This window comes from Ambystoma mexicanum, chromosome 13, assembly GCF_040938575.1.
Source record: "Ambystoma mexicanum isolate Mex_15411 chromosome 13, UKY_AmexF1_1, whole genome shotgun sequence".
NCBI classification, from domain to species: domain Eukaryota; kingdom Metazoa; phylum Chordata; class Amphibia; order Caudata; family Ambystomatidae; genus Ambystoma; species Ambystoma mexicanum.
In genome coordinates, this window is record NC_090938.1 from 113251718 (window position 1) to 113269579 (window position 17862).

The 17862-nt window shown below is 48.3% G+C and overlaps 1 protein-coding gene across 6 annotated transcripts in view; it reads right to left on the reverse strand.

Annotated features, from left to right (window-relative positions):
- CSDE1 (cold shock domain containing E1) overlaps positions 1 to 17862 on the reverse strand; it is a 1384522-nt gene that overhangs the window by 279143 nt on the left and 1087517 nt on the right. For all 6 annotated transcript variants that reach the window (XM_069633412.1, XM_069633411.1, XM_069633408.1 and 3 more), the window contains one exon: positions 11961 to 12062. In XM_069633412.1, coding sequence (XP_069489513.1) covers positions 11961 to 12062 — 102 coding nt within the window. The remainder of the gene's footprint in view (positions 1 to 11960; positions 12063 to 17862) is intronic.

The following is a 17862-nucleotide window of genomic DNA, read 5'->3' on the forward strand; positions in this document are numbered from 1 at the left end:
TTTGCTGCGATGTGGTGTAGGCTGACAGAGCAGGCAGATGAGCCTTTAGGGAATTAAAGACTAACCCAGAGTCCAACAGGTGGGTTAGATACAACACGTGTGAGGGTGAGCAATCGATAGGATTGCCACTCTTGGAATTGCACCAGATGACGAAACGTTTCCACTTGCTAGCATAGCAATAAGGTGTATTAGGTTTCCTCGCTTCCCTGAGTATGTCCATGAACCTCGGAGGGAGTTGCAAGTGTCCAAACTATGATCTCAGGAGCCAGGCTGCAAAATTCAGGGTTTGGGGGCACGGGTGTAGGGTTTCCCCCCCTGTCCTGAGACAACATGTTGTACGGGCAGGGCAGCTTCACTGGTGGGGAGAGGGACATTTCCATCAGGTAAGCGAACCAGGGTTGGCGGGCCCACATAGGGGCCACTAATATCATGGTAACTGGTTCCTGGTGCATCTTGTTGAGAAGGGGAGTTGGGGGGGGGGGGGGGGGGGGAGTGTAGACAAATTTCCCCGACCAAGTTATCAAGAGACCATTCCCCTTGGACCGGTTCTGGGGGTACCTGGAAGCGTAATCTTGGCATTGGGCGTTCTGAGTAGCGAACAAGTCGATCTCTGGGAAACCCCATTCTTGCGAAGACGCTGGATACAATGTCTTCGTGCAGTCGCCATTCGTATTCTTCTGGCAGAGGAAAATCTCTGCTGAGTACATCTGCTAGAAGATTGAGTTCCCCTAGAACATGTTGGGACAACAAAAACATCTTGCGTTTGAGAGCTCATATCCAAATGTTTTGGGACAGCTTGGATAGCTCTGGAGAGTGAGTGCCCCCCCGTTTGTTCAGGTAATACATTGCTGTAGTGCTGTCTGTTAAGATCAGCACCGTTTTCCCTTGCAGTTGTACCTGAAAGGCTTTCAATGCTTCGAACACTGCTAATAGCTCCAGTAAGTTTCTATGATTTCACGCTACTTGAGGGGACCACACTGTGTGCTGTCTGCTGAAGCAGGTGAGCTCCCCACCCCGTGAGAGTGTGTCGTGAGAGTGGCTTCAACTGCAGGGGTGGTGAAGGTTTTCCCCTTCAGGAGGTTTTCCCTCGACCACCACTGCAGAGAGTATGAGGGCTGGCGAGACAACTACCAGATCTTCCCATTGTCCGCTGGCCTGACACCACTGGCTGTTGAGCCACTCTTGCATGGGACGCATGCGTAGCCACGCGTGGGGAACCAAGTATATACATGACGCCATCATTCCTAGCAACCGCATGGCTTTGCGTACCGTCACCTCTCGACTGGCTACATATTGAGGAATCAAAGAGCATGTTCTGAATCCTCTCGCTGTAGGGGAAGACAAGACAGTCTTTCTGTCCGAATTAGTGGCAACAGAAATTGTTTTACTTGACTGGGGACTAGGCTGGACTTCTTTTCGTTGATTGAAAAGCCCAGGCTGAAGGAGATCTATTGTTTTTTGGGTGTTCGAAAAACAAACGTCGAATGAGTCCCCCGTAATGAGCCAGTCGTCCAGGCAAGGGTAAACTGGGGCTGATAGTCTGCGCAGATGTGCTGCTGCCACTGCCAGGACTTTGGTAAACACCCTTGGCGCCGAGGCGATGCCTAAGGGGAGTACTTTGAACTGGTAGTGTTTGTCCTGGACCATGAACCTTGGGTATTTTCTGTGCGCTGGCAACATTGAAATATGAAAGTATGCATCTTTCATATACAATGTTGCCATGAAGTCCCCCCGTTTTAGCAATGGGATCACTTCCTGTAGTGTTACCATGCAAAACTTCTGGGGTTTTATGAACTTGTTCGCTGGGCGCAGATCTAGAACAAAATGCATGCTGAGATCCTATTTAGGTACCATGAAATACACTGAATAAATACCCTTGTTTACCTCAAGAATAGGGACAGCTTCTATGGCGTCCTTTGCCAGCAGTGCTTCCACCTCTTGAATCAGGATTGTTAGATGGTCCAGTGAAAGGCGCCGTGAGCGTGGCGGTCTGAACTGTGGAGGTCGGGAGAATTCCATGCAATAACCGTGGGCGACCGTCTTTAAGACCCACTGGTCGGAAGTTATCCCCTCCCATGCCTTGAGGAAAGATGTTAATCGGCCCCCGACTAGGAAGGCATGGGAGGGGACCTGGACTTGGTGGTCATTTGTGACCCGAGGCCGTGGCTCCTCTGGGATTGGGGCCTATGCCTCTACCCTTGCCACGTTTGACCCCGTGAGGGATAGTAAGCAGGGCTTCCAGAATTTTGGTTATTGTTGAAGTTGCCCGTGCCGTAGTTTTGACTGGCACGAGCTTGTCCTCGAAAGGACCGCCGAGAGTTATTACCTATCTAGGACAAGAGTTTTTGTGTAATTTGTTGCAGAGACTTGGTCTCATTCTGCTTCTTGGCTGTCTCCAACGCTTCATCCACTGCCTTCCCAAAGAGGTTAGACTCTTCGATGGACATATTAATGAGGGAGGCCTGAGTCTCAGGTCTAAACCCTGATGTACACAGCCATGCATGTCTCTTCAGAAGAGTCCCTTGTGCAAGGGATCTGACAGAAGTTTCTGCAGTATCCGGGACATTTTTGACCACATTCTGGTTAACCAGTTTTCCTTCCACAACAATGGAGAGAAGCTTGGTCCTGGCCAGCTCTGGGACCTCTTTAAGGCCTTCCTCGAGCAGGTTCCACTGGGCATCGGCATAGCTTGCTAATAGTGTAGTATTATTAGCAACCCGAATGGTATATGCCGTTGCCGACGTGACACGTTTGCCTAGGGCATACAATCTTTTAGACTCCTTGTCCGGAGGCGATTTTTCCAGTGGCAAGGGGGACCCCTACCCTCTTACGAGTAGTGGTCACCACCAGTGAGTCCGGGATGGCATGCCCCTTGATATACAGGGAGTTGGAAGGAGAAGGCCGAAATAATTTTGACTCTCTGCTTCACGGCCCTTGTCTGGGCAGGTGTGACTAAAGATGGAGCTATCCGCCTCCTAACAGAGTTAAGGAGGGGAATGGACTGACTTGCGGGAGCTTTTTCCTTAATGTCTTCCACAAAATCCTACTCGGGCAAAGCCTCTTGAGTGGTAATTTTGAAGAATTCTGCTGATATTTTTCAACATGATGTTGAAAGCTACCTGGTCATCCACAGGGGAGGCCTGGCGAGCCGGAGTGTAAGGAGGAGAATCGACGCACAAAATATCAGAGTCCTGATCTTGATGTGTCCAAGGATTCGGTCCTTCTTGCTGGGTTTCTTCCCAGTTCTCCGTAGTCTCTTGTTGATCTTCTCCATAATTATCCAGAAAAGAGTATTCCTCTTCTTCAGTATAAATGTCCCTGTATGTGTCCATGTGGGCCACGTCTTCCTGTTGGAAAGCCTGAGGCTGCACAGCTTGTATTTGAAGGAATAGGGTCTACCCGAGTCTTTCTGTGGAGGCTGGTCAGCACGACTGATAATCTGCTCCAGCCGGTCCATGCATCCCTCAAATTTTTCAGTAGTCCATTTCGAGGACCTAAAAGGGCCTAGGTGCGGAGAAACGACGTTCTCCGTCCCTTTGGCGTTGAGGAGCTTCTCAGGGTGTCGGAGAGGCTCTTGACTATCCACGTAAACCATTGGAATCGCAGCCCAGGTCTGTCGAAAACATTTCCGCGGCCTGGCCCATAACTTTCTGCGGGACCGGGATAAGGCCCACCGCCGCTGTGATCCTACCGATGCTCTTCCGGATAGTAACCGAATCGTCGTTGGACAAAGCCTCCGACGATATGGCGGTAGCCGAAACGCCGTCCGCGGCACCAGAACGCCCAGCGGTCGGATTGCCGGTTAGAGGATTAGTTGTAACTTTTGGGCCTATAGAGGCCTTGTAAATGGTCGAAGTTTCGGAATCCAAAACTTCGGCATGTGTAGATTGGGGAGTAGCGCCCTTATTAGTTTAAGTTTGCCCAGTCGTGTGCTGCTGCGGATGCGGGGAAGGCTTTGGATCTACACGATCCAAGGGAACTGTTGAATCTTTCCACTGACCCGTTGGCACTTTCGCCTTTTTCGACAAAGGCGTCCAAGATGGCGTAGGGGTTGTGTGTTTAGTGCAAGGTTTATGTACGCCCCTGTCGCCGGGAGTAGTCCCTGTAGCAAGACCAGAGTCGAGCCTGAAAGGGTCGTGGACGGGCGTGGCGGACCTACAAGTGTCCACCTCAAGGTCTATAACATCCGCATTGAACGTTTGGTCATCCGAAGTACCCTCCATAACTTTCGGCTGGTGTCGCGGTAGGGGAGGGAGGCTCCACGCGTGACATGCCGTATGCGGCCCACCACTTTAACCGGCGATCCTCAAGTGTTTTAAGCTTAAGGAGCTTGCACGCCGAACACCGCTTCTCGTCGTGCTCTAGGGGGAGACAGGCGTTGCACGTCCTGTGCTAGTCCTTCCAAGGATATCTGACCCTACACTTAGGGCAGAATCTAAAAGGAGTTCTTTCCATAGCCAAAGGGAAGGATGACCAGACCGAAAGGGAAAGAAGTGGAAAGGAGGAAAGACATAACAATATAGCCACCCTGACCCACTCTCCCTACTGTATAGGTCGGCCAGAAGGCCCGACCACGTGGAAATCCGGCTGCCGGATCTTAGGCGCCGAGACCACAGCCGTAGACTATTCCTCCGTAGTCTTCGTCGAAGATGTTCTTATTAGGTGAAGTGACTTAACGGGGGATAAACAAACAGAGCTCTGCTGTAGGGCGACCAGTTATCTGGGCGGAAAAAAAACAATCTGAGTGACCTCGGCGCGTGAGGGATTTTGGGTACTACGCATGTCACTATAGGGATAGTGTTACAGACACGCCTATGCCGACGTCCCCTTTCGGTCCCCGAAAGACAAGATGCAATACTCCACGGTTACCACTGGATGTCGGACCATATGCACAGCATGTGATTCTAAGCAGATTAACAAGCATCAGAAACAAAGATACACTCTAAAAGGACCTTTCCACAAAGAAATGGCAAAAAAAGACCGGGGACCATTTTAACAAAGGAGGCTCAGGGCCATTTTGAAAACCATGGCTCCCGCAATTTTACATTACCGGAGCTGCAAACAGTTCGCGGTTGGGGTAAATCATGGTAGTTCATTGTAAAACCACTGCCACTAGCAATTCAGAGAGGAAAGGGTAACATAATATGTTACATGAGCATTTAGACAGAGTGGGTACTAAGTAACCCCTCCAGCACTCTAGTAAGATATGGTGTGCTGGGTCTAGCAAGTACAATGCTAAGTAGAGTCAATTTAACCCTACTGCTCTGGGAAACAATAGTTTATCCCAGAGAAGGTGCTGTGTGCCACAACTGTAAAAGATGATGCCTATGGAGTTTGATAGACTCCATAATCAAAAAGAAACCAGTAAAATTCAAACAAAAATCTGAGAGTGGGGATATAAAAAAGGTCACTCCCTCCAGGTAAAAAAATCCCAAGTTGCTGGGGGTCTCCAAGGTAGAGGGAATTAGCACATTTTAGAGAATTCTCCCCAACAAATCCCATGGCCCGAATCACTAGGGCAAGCACCAGCACCCTCTAACATGGTTAAAAATAATGGATGTTAACTAGACTCAGCTCTATCCCTCAAACAACACACCACCAGCGATTTCCAAAACATGTTTCGTTCACTTGCGTATCCTTCGGAGGATTTCCCCTACCTCACCTATACCCACCGTTTCTCAGCCATCAAAGCCATCATCCTCTCCCACCTAGAGTATGCAAACTGCCTCTACCTAGGAGCCCCCGCAACACAACTACGGAAAGTCCAAAGAATCCAAAAAGCAGCAGCACGCCTTGTCATTAACCTTCCCGTCAGGGAGCACATCAGCCCCACCCCGAGTCTCCTCCACTGGCTCCCTACTGCTCGACGCACCACCTTCAAAGCCATGTGCATCACCCATCGCGCAATACACAACAAAGGCCCGGAATTCCTGCGAGACAAAATTGTCCCTTATCGACTTTCCAGGAACCTCAGATCTCGCAACGCATTTCGCCTAGTGATCCCACCGCATAACTCAACAAGACTTGGCGGCTCCTCCTTCTCTGTCCAAGCGCCAATCATCTGGAATTCCATCCCCCTACACATTTGCAACATAGAAAACCACCTGGAAGTCAGGAAGGCCCTTATAACCTGGCTCTTCCCAATACCCTCCTAAGCCACTTAACCCTATGAAAACACTATTAATAAAAATCACTGCTCACCACCTAACGCTCAACAACACTGCCTACTAAAACTCCATGTACGCCAGCAGCTTTCGTTGTGGCATTCCTGATCCACCATCACCCCACCCGGAACAACATGGCAACCCATCAAGCACCAGAGCTAAGCCAGCAGCCTTTGCTGTGGCTACACTTGCATCCTACTCTTCCGAACCTGCCCTAAAGACCACATGAGTCATGACTATGAGATAAGTGGCCCCCCACAAACCTATTTCCGAAAGCAAGGCTCAAAAAAACCATTGATGATTGTGCCATTACGGATACCTACTATACAATAGGCTGAAACCCTCAGCATATCAAGCATAGCCCCCCCTGCTCCGACACAAATCTAGGGGTTGCCCCCTCAGTTTATTCATCGACCAGCAGCAAACAAAATGAGGGCGGGAGGGACATGGTTACGGAGTGGAGCGGCTACTCGACTCCGGGAAGCCCGGCCCTCTACACTGCCCTAACCCGGAACTCGGATTACTTGCTTGTCCCACATTAGGACAAGAATTATGAATCTAAGTCCGTACTGTAAGGTCTTACTACTGTGTGCATCATCCTGTCTGGCATCTAGATGTGACAGTAAACACTTAAGTGTCGCCAATGGTCATAATTGTGAATACTAGTGTGTACCTCACTCGGATGGAGTTGGGAGTACTGCTAGGTGCAGCGCTTAAACAAAGTTGTGAATGCTGTTAGGTACAGCACTTTGACATAAGTGAATACTGTCATGTGCCACGTGGGCAGAATTGTGAACATGTGCCAGCATCGCAAGATGTACCCTCAATTTCTTGCTATTATACGAGTTGAGTCGTGTGCGGGCCTCGCCATCACCGTGCAGGATTCTCGAATTCAGCTCTGCTTGGACCGGTACTCAATTTGCAGTGTTGGGTGTAGGCTCAGGATCGGTTTGGTCTTGTACTTATATATGCATTGTTAGGTTTAGGTTCCAGCCACGCTTAGTCCTGTACACAAATAGCACTGTCAGAGGTAGGGTCTGGCTCGGTCTAGTTGTGTACTCCGATTTGCGTTGTCAACTAGTTGTGGGCACCAGCGCTGTTCAGTCCGGTACTCTGGTCTCGTAGACTGGTTCAGCCCTTCCTCCCACTGTGCAGGACTCTCAGTTGTGGCCGTTTCTAGTCATTCACCCAAAATGCATTGTCAGGCGTAGACCATCTCCTCACTGCACGACGCTCAGATTTGGCAGTACCTACTCTTATCCAGGCTGCACGTTTTGGATGTGGGCCTCCCTCCAACTGTACAGGATTCTCCGGTCCTGCTGTGGATTCTCAGGGCCTGGTGCTCAAATTGAATCATTGTGATTGGGCTGCTCACCCACTATGCGGGACTAAACTCTAGCGGTCCTTTGCCTGTATCCAAATTTGCACTGTTGGGTGTAGGCCTCTCTCCCACTAGACGGGACTCTCAAATTCCACCATCTCGGCTTAATATATGCCGATACTTACTACATTAGGAAAGCCAGGCCCCCCTGGTATAACCATGGCCATATATTGCCTCAGCAGAGCAACATCGCAGCCTAAGGTCTCACACCACTAGCGTGGACAGGTTTGGTCCCTTTGTTCGTGTGCCTTTGGCGGGCTTGAGGACTGAAGTCCGCCCTTGGCGTCTGAGTGTCTGGGGTGGGCAGTGAGGAGGTGCCCGAAACTCCCTGTGCTTAGTCTCCTAGGACACCCAAATAATCTCTGGCGTGATTGGCTGGCTGACTGTCCGACAAGGACAGCCACCCTGCTGGGGGAGAGACAGCTAGGCTGGAATGAAAGGGAGAGAACTGTTTAAAAGGCGAATATTGTGGACTGGCAGGCAGAGTCCACCACTGGAACGAAAGAACCGAAGACGAGCTGGAAGAGGACTGCTGCAACCCCTGGACTGTTGGTTGCCCGGTGAAGTTCAGCTGCAGGTCCGAATTGCCAAACTCCATTCGAAAGAGAAGCTCCTTCAAGGACGGCTTCTTCCTTTGAGTTGGTGGGACCAATCAACTCATAAGACACTTGGATACCATTCTCAAGGCTGGTTAGAATTAACCAGGGAGAGGGACACAAATTTGTGTTCTTGCATCTACAGCTACTGGAACTGAAATGACTCCATTAGGTTTGCTTTTCTTCAACGATCCCGTGCAGTGCAGGAGTCACCCGACATCCTCCCTCTTGTTCCCACAAATGAGGCTCAGGAACTGCCAGGAACCACGACTTCAGCAACATTTGTTTCTTCATACAAAGGTACTGTGCCAACCCGATTGAGAGAACGCCACTCTCACGGTGAAGGTTTGTGAAACTTTCCCAACTCGCAGGCATAATCAGCTTGTGACCCCACCAATGATTCTTTTTTGCCTAAACTACTTCCGAGAACTTTTGCTAAAACTTTACTGTTTGATACCAGAACTGCTCTTTCCTGTCCAGAACACTAGCCCATTGACTTTGGCCTAGCCTTTTGGCTTGAACTCTTCTGGTGAACTGAAACTATTTGCATTGCCTAGACTGTATATGTAATCTATTCTACTTACTTTTGTCTGTTTTGCTCACAGCTAAGTAACTGAACTGCCATTTGGCTCCTATTTCAGGGGAGCTCAAACTGTCTCAAAAGCTTAGAGTTTTGTATGGAAGTGTATTGGTATATAATAGTAAGTTTTCTTCTTCTAGTGAAAGGTTTTATAAACGATTGTGTAATAAATTACTAAGTGTTTCTACCAAGAAACCTTGATTAGAAGTGTCTACTTGAACCACTGTAATTGAAAGTCCTCTGTAACTACTTGTACTGCTCACATTTACTCTTGAGATAAGCCTGGCTGCTCAGCTTGCTACCAACAAACTTTGTGGTACAGACTTATACCCAAGGTTGGTCTTGCTTACACCTGTAGTCCTAATTGTGTGTGGTGGTCCCAGATGGTACTGCATGCAATTCTGCCTAACATTGGTCAACTTGTCTTCAGCTTCATTGTACTTAACAGCAACTACAGCACAACATCTGCATTCTCTCCCTGCATTTTGCAACAAGAGGTGGTCTGGTTGTTTAATCGGGGCAGCCTCCCCCTCCCCCCAACTGGAATTTGTCCCCATTTAGGCAAAGAGGAAGACAAAGGGCTGTGGAGTTTGACTCCTTCCTCGCTGCCTTCCTTCACAGACAGACTGGAGCCTGGGCAGGAGTTCAGGGCGCTCCCGCTGAAGATAAAATTCACACAAGGGAATTTCCCGGTCTGGATGTCTGGGGAAGGAAGGACGACAAGAAACACTAAAATGGTGAAAAAACAAGACCAGGCCATTTTAGTAAAATGAGCACCATTGGGTGCCTTTACTGCAGTTGCGAACCGAATTAGTAAAAGGTATCGCTGCCACCAGCCATTGAAGGTAAGCTTGGCCCTGTAACAAAATTTTAACAGTTTTAGTGTGAAAGGGGATACATTGCATCTCCCAGCATTCCACATAAAGGTGGGGTGTGCTGTTTCAGACTACAGTGCAGACCAATACCTTTTGGCATAGGTCTGTACTACACAAGTTGGTAGTGTGACTGAGCAGCAAGACCAATCTCAAGAGGGGTAAATTAGAGCTGAACAGATGAAATCAGTCAATGCAAGTAAACAAGTAACACTTAAACTCAAGGTTTCAGTCACAAATAATTATGTATTTAACATCAGTTTTAAGAAATCATTCTTTAAAAAGGCAATTTTTGTAAATGTTAAAGCAAACTTTGGAATTCCTTTTCAAAATCAATAAAGCTGGTGGATACTCTTTGGAGATGCCAATACATTTATCCTACACCTTGAAGTGACTTAAATAACAAGAATAGTACTCCATTAATATATCACACCAATATACTTTTCAGATTCTGAGTTTCAGGAAGGAAGGATTTAGGGAAAATTATAAAGGTTTGCACATTTTCTTATAATGTGATGACAAATGAATCCTTCGTTAAGCCTTTCCCAGCAGTACCAGTATTCAACAAGCTACAACCCATGGAGGGACAAGCAATGCCAAAGTCAATGGATTCAGAAAGGTGCCTTTAGGGAGGCAGGACATCCAAGGTCATTTGGACAAAGTCTATAGTTCTGATGCACTTTTTGGATAAAGTCTTGCACAAAGATATTTCAAAGGAAATCATTGAAGACACACGCGGTTAGGCCTGTGCAAAGAGGAGTTGAAATCAACTCAAACAAGTGCAAATCTCAAGTGAGAGAGCACGACTTAAGGAAAGATGTTAAGTACCCCCAAGCCCTAAAAGGACAGTGGTACAGCTGGATTCCGTCTTGCTACAGCCAAGCAGACCCTGGTTCCTGAACCTCAGTCGTAGGATGTCTGGAGGGCTCCTGCAGTGGAACTCGGGAAGGTCGTCGGCAGCTACGGGCTTTCTTCGATCCAGCGGCACATGGCGGGTTCAGCGCTTCGCAAACAGCACTGATGTAGAATGGTTAACTTTGGTTGGACTTACCTTGCTCCCTTGGTCCTGCACTCTGGTGAGGGGACTTTGAATTTCCTCCTTCTGGTGTGTCCTTAGGAGGCTTCTGGAGCTTTTAGCCGGATTTGTTCTGCGGCATATGTTTCACTCGGTTATGGACACTTCAACCCTGGCATTGGGCTTCTGCAGCAACAAAGAGGCACAGCAAGTCGGGGATTGCGCCAAAGTGTAGTTAGTCTTGGGGTTAGTTGATCCCACTAACCCAAGGGAAGAAGTCAACCCTTCCTAAGCTTCTCGGTCGATACGAAAAAGGAAGTCAGCACAGCAGCAGGGCTTCACCGGTACTTTGATGTCCAGGAGGTTGCAGCAGGCTTTTCTTCCCGATTTCTACTTTGGAGGTTTCTTCCAGTGGTCGTGGGCCTCTAGTCCCAAAACCCTTGACTTTTAAGCAAGTTTTCCCATTCATGCACAGCCTAGGCATCAATCACCCAGCAGGGTTGCTGTCCTTTTAAGACAGCCAGCCAGACAATCAGGACTGGTTTTGTTCAGGGACTCCTAGAGACAAAGGACAGGGGAGTTTCGGGATCCTCTATCACGGCCTGCCCTTCCAGACACACTGGAGACAGGGGTGGGCTTCAGGGCTGAAGCCTGCCAAAAACAAAAACACACAAAGGGCTAAAATGTGTCCCAACGCACAGAGTAAAACCCAAGAAAGACCTCACAAACAGATAATGGGGAAAAAAAGAAGACCGGGTCATTTTGACAAAATGGACACCCATGGGTGATGTACTGCAGCTGAGGGTTCAGCCTGCAGTAAAAAAAAGACCATGGTATTGAAAATGAAATCACTGCCACGAGCCATTTAAAGTAGTGAGGGTAAAAGAAAATATTACAGGAGAAAGTAGGATAAGGGGCTGCTAAGTAACCCCTGCAGTACTGCACATAAGATGGTGTGTGTTGGAGCGACAAAGAGAAAAAGGTAAGTAAGATCAATTTCACCTTACTACTCTTGGGAACTGTAGTTTATCCAAGAAAAGGTTTTTAAACCTTAAGAGAAATACAAAGGTCTTCTCAATGACAGTGCACTGAAGGTGCTGTGTGTCACTATACAAAAAACAGATGCCTATGGAGTTTGTCAGACTCCAAAAACAGTGACAACACAAAATCCAAATCAGGGAAAAACATGGAGTGAGGAAAAAAAGTCCCACTCGCTCAAGAGTTCACATTGAAAAGTCCCAAGACCAGCAAACGTGCTGGGGGTCTCTAAGGTGGGAGGATTTTAGCACAGAAATGAACATTCTCAACAGTCATGCTTTCAAAACAGACATGAACCGAAACAAAGTACTTACATTCCTGTTTGGAGAGCTCAGTGCTGGAATCAGTGGATGCCTCTGGGTCAAGGTTTACATCAAGGGACTCGTCCGGCATCTCTTCGACAGACTTTGGTTTTTCTACAGGAAAATACAAAAAATATCCATAAAGAGGAATCTAGATTTCCATTTAAATTCATTTATCGAAATAAAGTCCTGTTGGCTAATTCGCAACATGCAAACCATGTGCAAAGTCTCAAGTAAATTACTAACAACGAAGACGTAAAATGTATTCACTCTAGCAACTATAAAACTAAAACCATATGCACAATTCCTCTATAAACAGACATTTGTGGGAAAAGGGCAGAAGAGTTTGAGATGCAGCAGTACAATATTTTAAAATTAGGCTGTGTACAGGAGCAGACACCCACACTAAAAACATTGCAACACCATCAGTGCGCAACCAATGGAGGAACGGGTGCTTTTGACTAAGTTCTAGTTTTCCACCATGTTTATCAAAATTAACTGTTTAATAGCAATTTGTGTTAAATTATAGAAATATATGCCATCTATCCCTACTGTACGTGTTTATCGATAGCCTCCGGTTTTTTATTTTCCTCCATCGTTTTAGCCATGAGTGTTAACAACCAAAGTTTGATACAGTATAGCGGCTGTGTCTCAGAACCTTACAGTTTCATCCAATTAAACGCCCGTTAGGAAAGGCTTCTTTTTTAGCAACTCTATGGACCCCCAAACTTTTGCGTTTCCACTGTTCCTGACTTTTTACGAGTACGAGCAGCCTTCAGCTTCACTCACCAGGCCTTTTGCTCATTTGTTATGGGGAAACTGATCAGTCCTTCCAACTATTAATACTGGGAAATTAGGTTTCCCTTTTGTCTTTTTGTCAACTTTTTTACATTGCAGAAAGCATCTCACAATGCAGTGCAGTGGAGATACTTTCAAATCACCTTAGTCTTTTACACTTGAGCTTTTTGTTTACTTTTATATTTGCCTAAAGACAAGTTGGACCAGCAATTATTAACATTTTTGTGTTCTTTTTAGAGTGTACATTAGCCTTTACTGCGTATGGCTATTGACCTAAATTGGCCACGCAATTCACTTTCTTTAACCTTCCTCCTGCCTTTCCAGGTCAGGAAATCCCATACAAGGTCGGTTCTATGCAATTATGTTGAATATTAAAGGCTGCACAAAAAAAGAAAAAATAGTTTTTTTTGGCCGATTGTGCGGCTTTTAATATTACAAATAAATGAATTGCGCAGTCATCCTTTGAAATTGAGGGTTTCACCCCCGAACCGCCTTCAACCTCAGCCCCACCCCGACCCTGCCACCCACTTTTTCAACAGCCCCCTGCCTCACATACAAATACACATGCATATACTCCTCCCTTCCCACCACAAACACTGTCCCTATTCAAATACACACACACACCTGAAACCAGTCTTCCCATGCCCATTTCAGTCAGCCCCAGCGTGCACCCGTATGCGGCAGGGGCGTGACAGAAGTTTAAGAAAGACTGCTACGAGGGTTCTCAGGGCATTCTTTTTTAAAATCGGGCTTTCATTGTTGGGAAAATGAAGACTAACTTAATAAGTCATGCACTTGCCCGGGAAAGTTGCTGTCTTCGTGGCGGGGGAGGACGGGAGGGGAGGGGGAAACGGCCTGCCCCCCCCCCCCACCCCACATCCATGGTGTCTGAAAGATTGAGGGTGGATGTTAGATAAAATTTTCATAGCAATAACTAATCTTCCTGACCTGCGTCAACCCCAGAATATTTCACTTTACTGGTGGATTATTTTTCCTTTTACCTCTGCAAGTGGGAACCTTTACCACACATTTTAATCTTTTTATGGGTGCCATTTTTAGTCTTTTAAGAGTTATCCTCCGACAACTTTTTGGCAATAAGTGAATATTGTTTCTGGGTTGTCCTAGGGGCACACCCTTTAACTTTCTCTGGCTAACCTTGTGAAAACTACAGTGCACAAGGGTAAAAAGGATATTTGAATCCCTTTTACATTTTATTAGGTGAGACCAACACCCCCACCGTATGGGGAGTGCTGGGGAGAGATACCATGTATCCCCATTCTCATTTTAAATATAACTTATATTACAAGGACATCTTCACTTTAATGGCTGGTGGCAGTGAACCTTTTTATTAATTAGGTGCACCTTTACCACATGCCCGGTAAAGGCACCCATGGGTGCCCATTTTACAAAAATGTCAATCTTCTTTTATCACCATTTTAGCGTTTGTCTCTTGTCTCTCCCACCCTCCCCCCACATCCAGGGCGGGAAATTCCTGTGTGTGATTTTTATCCTCGGCGGGAGTCCTGTGGATTCCCTTCCCAGGCTCCAAAGTGCCTGTCAAGGCCGGGAGCAAAAGCTGAGTCCACAACTTTGCAGCCCTTTGTCTTCCAGGCTGAGTGTGAAAATCCAGTTCAAACTGGGAGGCTGGCTGTCCTGAAAGGATTGCCAACCCAACACCTCCCCCCTCCCAAGTTTGAATGTTGCTAGCCGGTTGGTTGGCTGGCTGGGTACCAAGTCCGATCCCGGAGGCTGGAGAGGTAGTCTATCATTGGAACCAAAACCGAAGAGGAAGATGAATAATTTGCGGCTGAAACTATTTCCCGCAACCGGAGAGCCTGCTGTGTAACTGGAGCCTGCAGTTACCCTTCCTTCCAATCGACCTGGGCACTCTAAAAACGACGACCCCGACCCAGAGATCGGTGAGACGCACTACACTCAAGACGACCTGCATTTTGTGCCATCCCACATCGGGCTGCGACCTTGCGGGCTGTAATACCTTGGGACCTCGAGCCATTGTGGGGCGCAGTCTCCCGAATGACTAATCTCGCTGAAACTTTGTCTGCATACGGCTGGACCTCCAGAGATGTGAATGGAATGTCCCCTCACCAGAGTGCTGGACCTTGCAAACTAGAATCGAACCAACAATATTCTGTCTACTGTGCTCCTGAATAAGGTGCCAAATCCAAAGCCGCATCCAGCCAGGAGGAAAACCTTGCCTAGAGCCTTCCCCATGATCTTTGCTGCAAAATCACTCCAGTGTCCTGTCTTCAGTCTTCTTGATGAAGGATTTCAACGACCAAGCTTTTGACTGTAGATCCTGAAGTTCTCCTGCTGCAAAAATGAATAGTTACTCACCGTAGTGACTAACGTACTCTTAGTACATAGTCCCCCTTCATCCATACTGCATGGGCGTCCCTCACTAGGGGCAGGAGATGAAACCCTTTTCACCAGAATAAAAATCTTCCCCTTTAAAATGTAGAGGCGCTTCGTGGCGCAGCCTTGGGAACATGCGCTTCCCTGGCTCCACCCACTGGCGCCACTCCTCAGTCCCCATAGACAAGTCAACAATATTTCATATTGCCTAATGACACCAGTATTAGGGGTGGAGGGAGATGGTCGGAAGTATGGAGGAAAGGGGACTATGGACCAAGAGTACTAAAGTGAGTAACTATTCTTTACTCTTACATCCCGTCCCCTTTCCTCCATACTGCATGGGCGATTACAACTGAATGTATCCCCAGGATGGAGAGGAGACCCATTTTAAGCGAGCAAGTTCCTTAGAACTGCCTGTCCGAGAGCTGCGTCTGGTTTAGAGCCGGCATCCAAAGAGTAGAGCTTACAGAAAGCCGAAAGGGTGGCCCAGGTGGCCAACCTGCTGATGACCTGCCACAGAACCTGCTGCTGGAATGCGACGTCCATGGCTTTAACTCTGACAGCGTGGGCGTGCAAGTTAGCTGGAAATGGTTAGTGCCTCCTTGATGGCCGAAACCATCCACCTTGCTATAGAGGCCTTGGATGCCTGATAACCAGGCCTTAACACCACCCCGACACCTCTGAAGGTGACAGAGCGCTCAACTTGCAGCAGCCCTTAGTCCTGTCCAGATAGAATTTCAGCGCGCATCTGGTCTGACATCCAGACAGTGCAAGACCCTCTGAGTATTGTCCTTCGGGTCGGCAAAAAACCTAGGTAGAACCATCTCCTCGTTCAGATGGAAAGCGCAGCCCCACTCTTGATTCCATGAGGCTGCAAAGTGCACCTGCAATCTCCTCATCTCGAGTCTTGTGTAGGGTACGGCCAATAGGACAACTGTCATGATGCCTAATAAGTGTTGGTACCACCAGGCCGAGATCACTTCTCGGGTGACAAAGCGAGTAGTGGCCCTCTTGATGGCCGTGACCTTGTCCTACGAGGGAAACTCAGTTTGTCCCCCACATGAGGCACAGAAAGGTCAGGCTCTGCATAGGCTGCAGTGCAGACTTGAGGTTGACCGAAAACCCCAGCTCGTGGAGTGTGATCATAAGGGTGGAGGAAATGTGATGAACCGCCTCCGGAGCGCTCGCCTTGACGAGCCAGTCATCCAGGTACAGGTAGACATGGTGGTCCCTGCACCCTGAGGAGGGCTGTCACGGCATTCATGAGCCTGGTGAATACACTGTGGGCTGAATTGAGTCTGAAGAGTAGCACCTTGTATGGGAAGTGGCAGCCCACGATCCTGAATCGTAGGAAGGAGTGATGCGGCTGCCAAATCGGGACGTGTAGATAAGCGTCCTTAAGATCCAGGGAGCACATCCAGTCTCCCTTGCACAATGTCTCTGCAATCAGTGCTGGCGTAACCGTCTTGAATTTTTGAAGAGGGAAGGAGAGGTTGATGGTGCAAACGTCCAATCCAACTCTTAGGCCAGCCTGGTTCTTTTTTTTGTATGGCGAAAAACTGGAATAGAAGCCAATCCTCGCTGTGAGGCTGGGACTTCCTCCACGGCCTGGTTGTGGACGAGCGACCGAACCTCTGTCAACAGAGTTGCTGTTCCAATCTGTGGGATTGGAGGGGGAAGAGTAAGGTGAGGGAGGGATCAGTAGGCGATACCCCTTGGATACTACCAAGAGGATCCAGGGGTCTGAACCCCTGACGCCAAAACTGTGTGTGAAGGTCAAGTTGCCCCCCACTGGAGACATGTGGACCAGAAGGGACGCGTCATGCCTCCTTTCCCTCTGAGGCTGTTGCGGAGGAGGGGGGACTGAAAAAAAGCCCTTGCTCCCACACAGTCCCCCTCTGTTTGCACCGGTGTTGACTCTGAACAGTCAGGCTGTCTGGACCCCTGTTCATGGAAGCCGCGTAACCCTCCGAACGTCCGCCCCTTGTCGGAGCATTGATGTGACTGGGTGTACGCCTTGGGCATGGCCTTAGTAAAGATAAAGACTTTGCAGTCTGCAAAATGATTTGCTCTAACTCCTCATCGCTGGTGGAGTGAAAGCGGTCTCCCCCCTCAAATGGAAGGTCCAATAAGCGTTCCTGGACGTCTGGGTTAAACTTCATAGCCTGAAGCCTGGCAGTCCTTATGTCCGTGGCGATGCATATGGCCCAACCAGAGGTGTCAATGTGGGCCACGGTGGACTCCATGATGTCTTTCGCCACCATTTTAGCCACTGCCAGTCCCACCTTGAAACATAACACCTGGTTCTGCACTGGAAGTTCTGGAAAGAAGTCGGCTATTTCCCGCCAACACCTCTGGTTCATGGCTGCCAACATGGCATCCGCGTTGGATTGACGAAGATGCAGCTAAGCGTTGAAATAAAGCTTATTCTCGTATACATCCAAGATCACCTCCTCCTTGCCTAACAGTTCTGAGGATGAGGTGGCCGAGGGCTACTGCGGCTTTGAATAGAGTGGCCGCAGCAATCACTGAAGAGTGTGGTTGAGGGTGGACCGACAGCAAGCATGGAATCCACTCCATTTGCCTATACTTGGCGTCCAGGCACTGATTGACAGGCTGAGCCGAATGGGGCTCGACTCACCTGTTTTTGGCCAAGGAAACATCCTTCTGCATCGGGATCCCTGTTCTCCGTAGACTGAGAACCTCTACAAGTAACTCCCACCTCTGGTTGTTAGACTTTGGG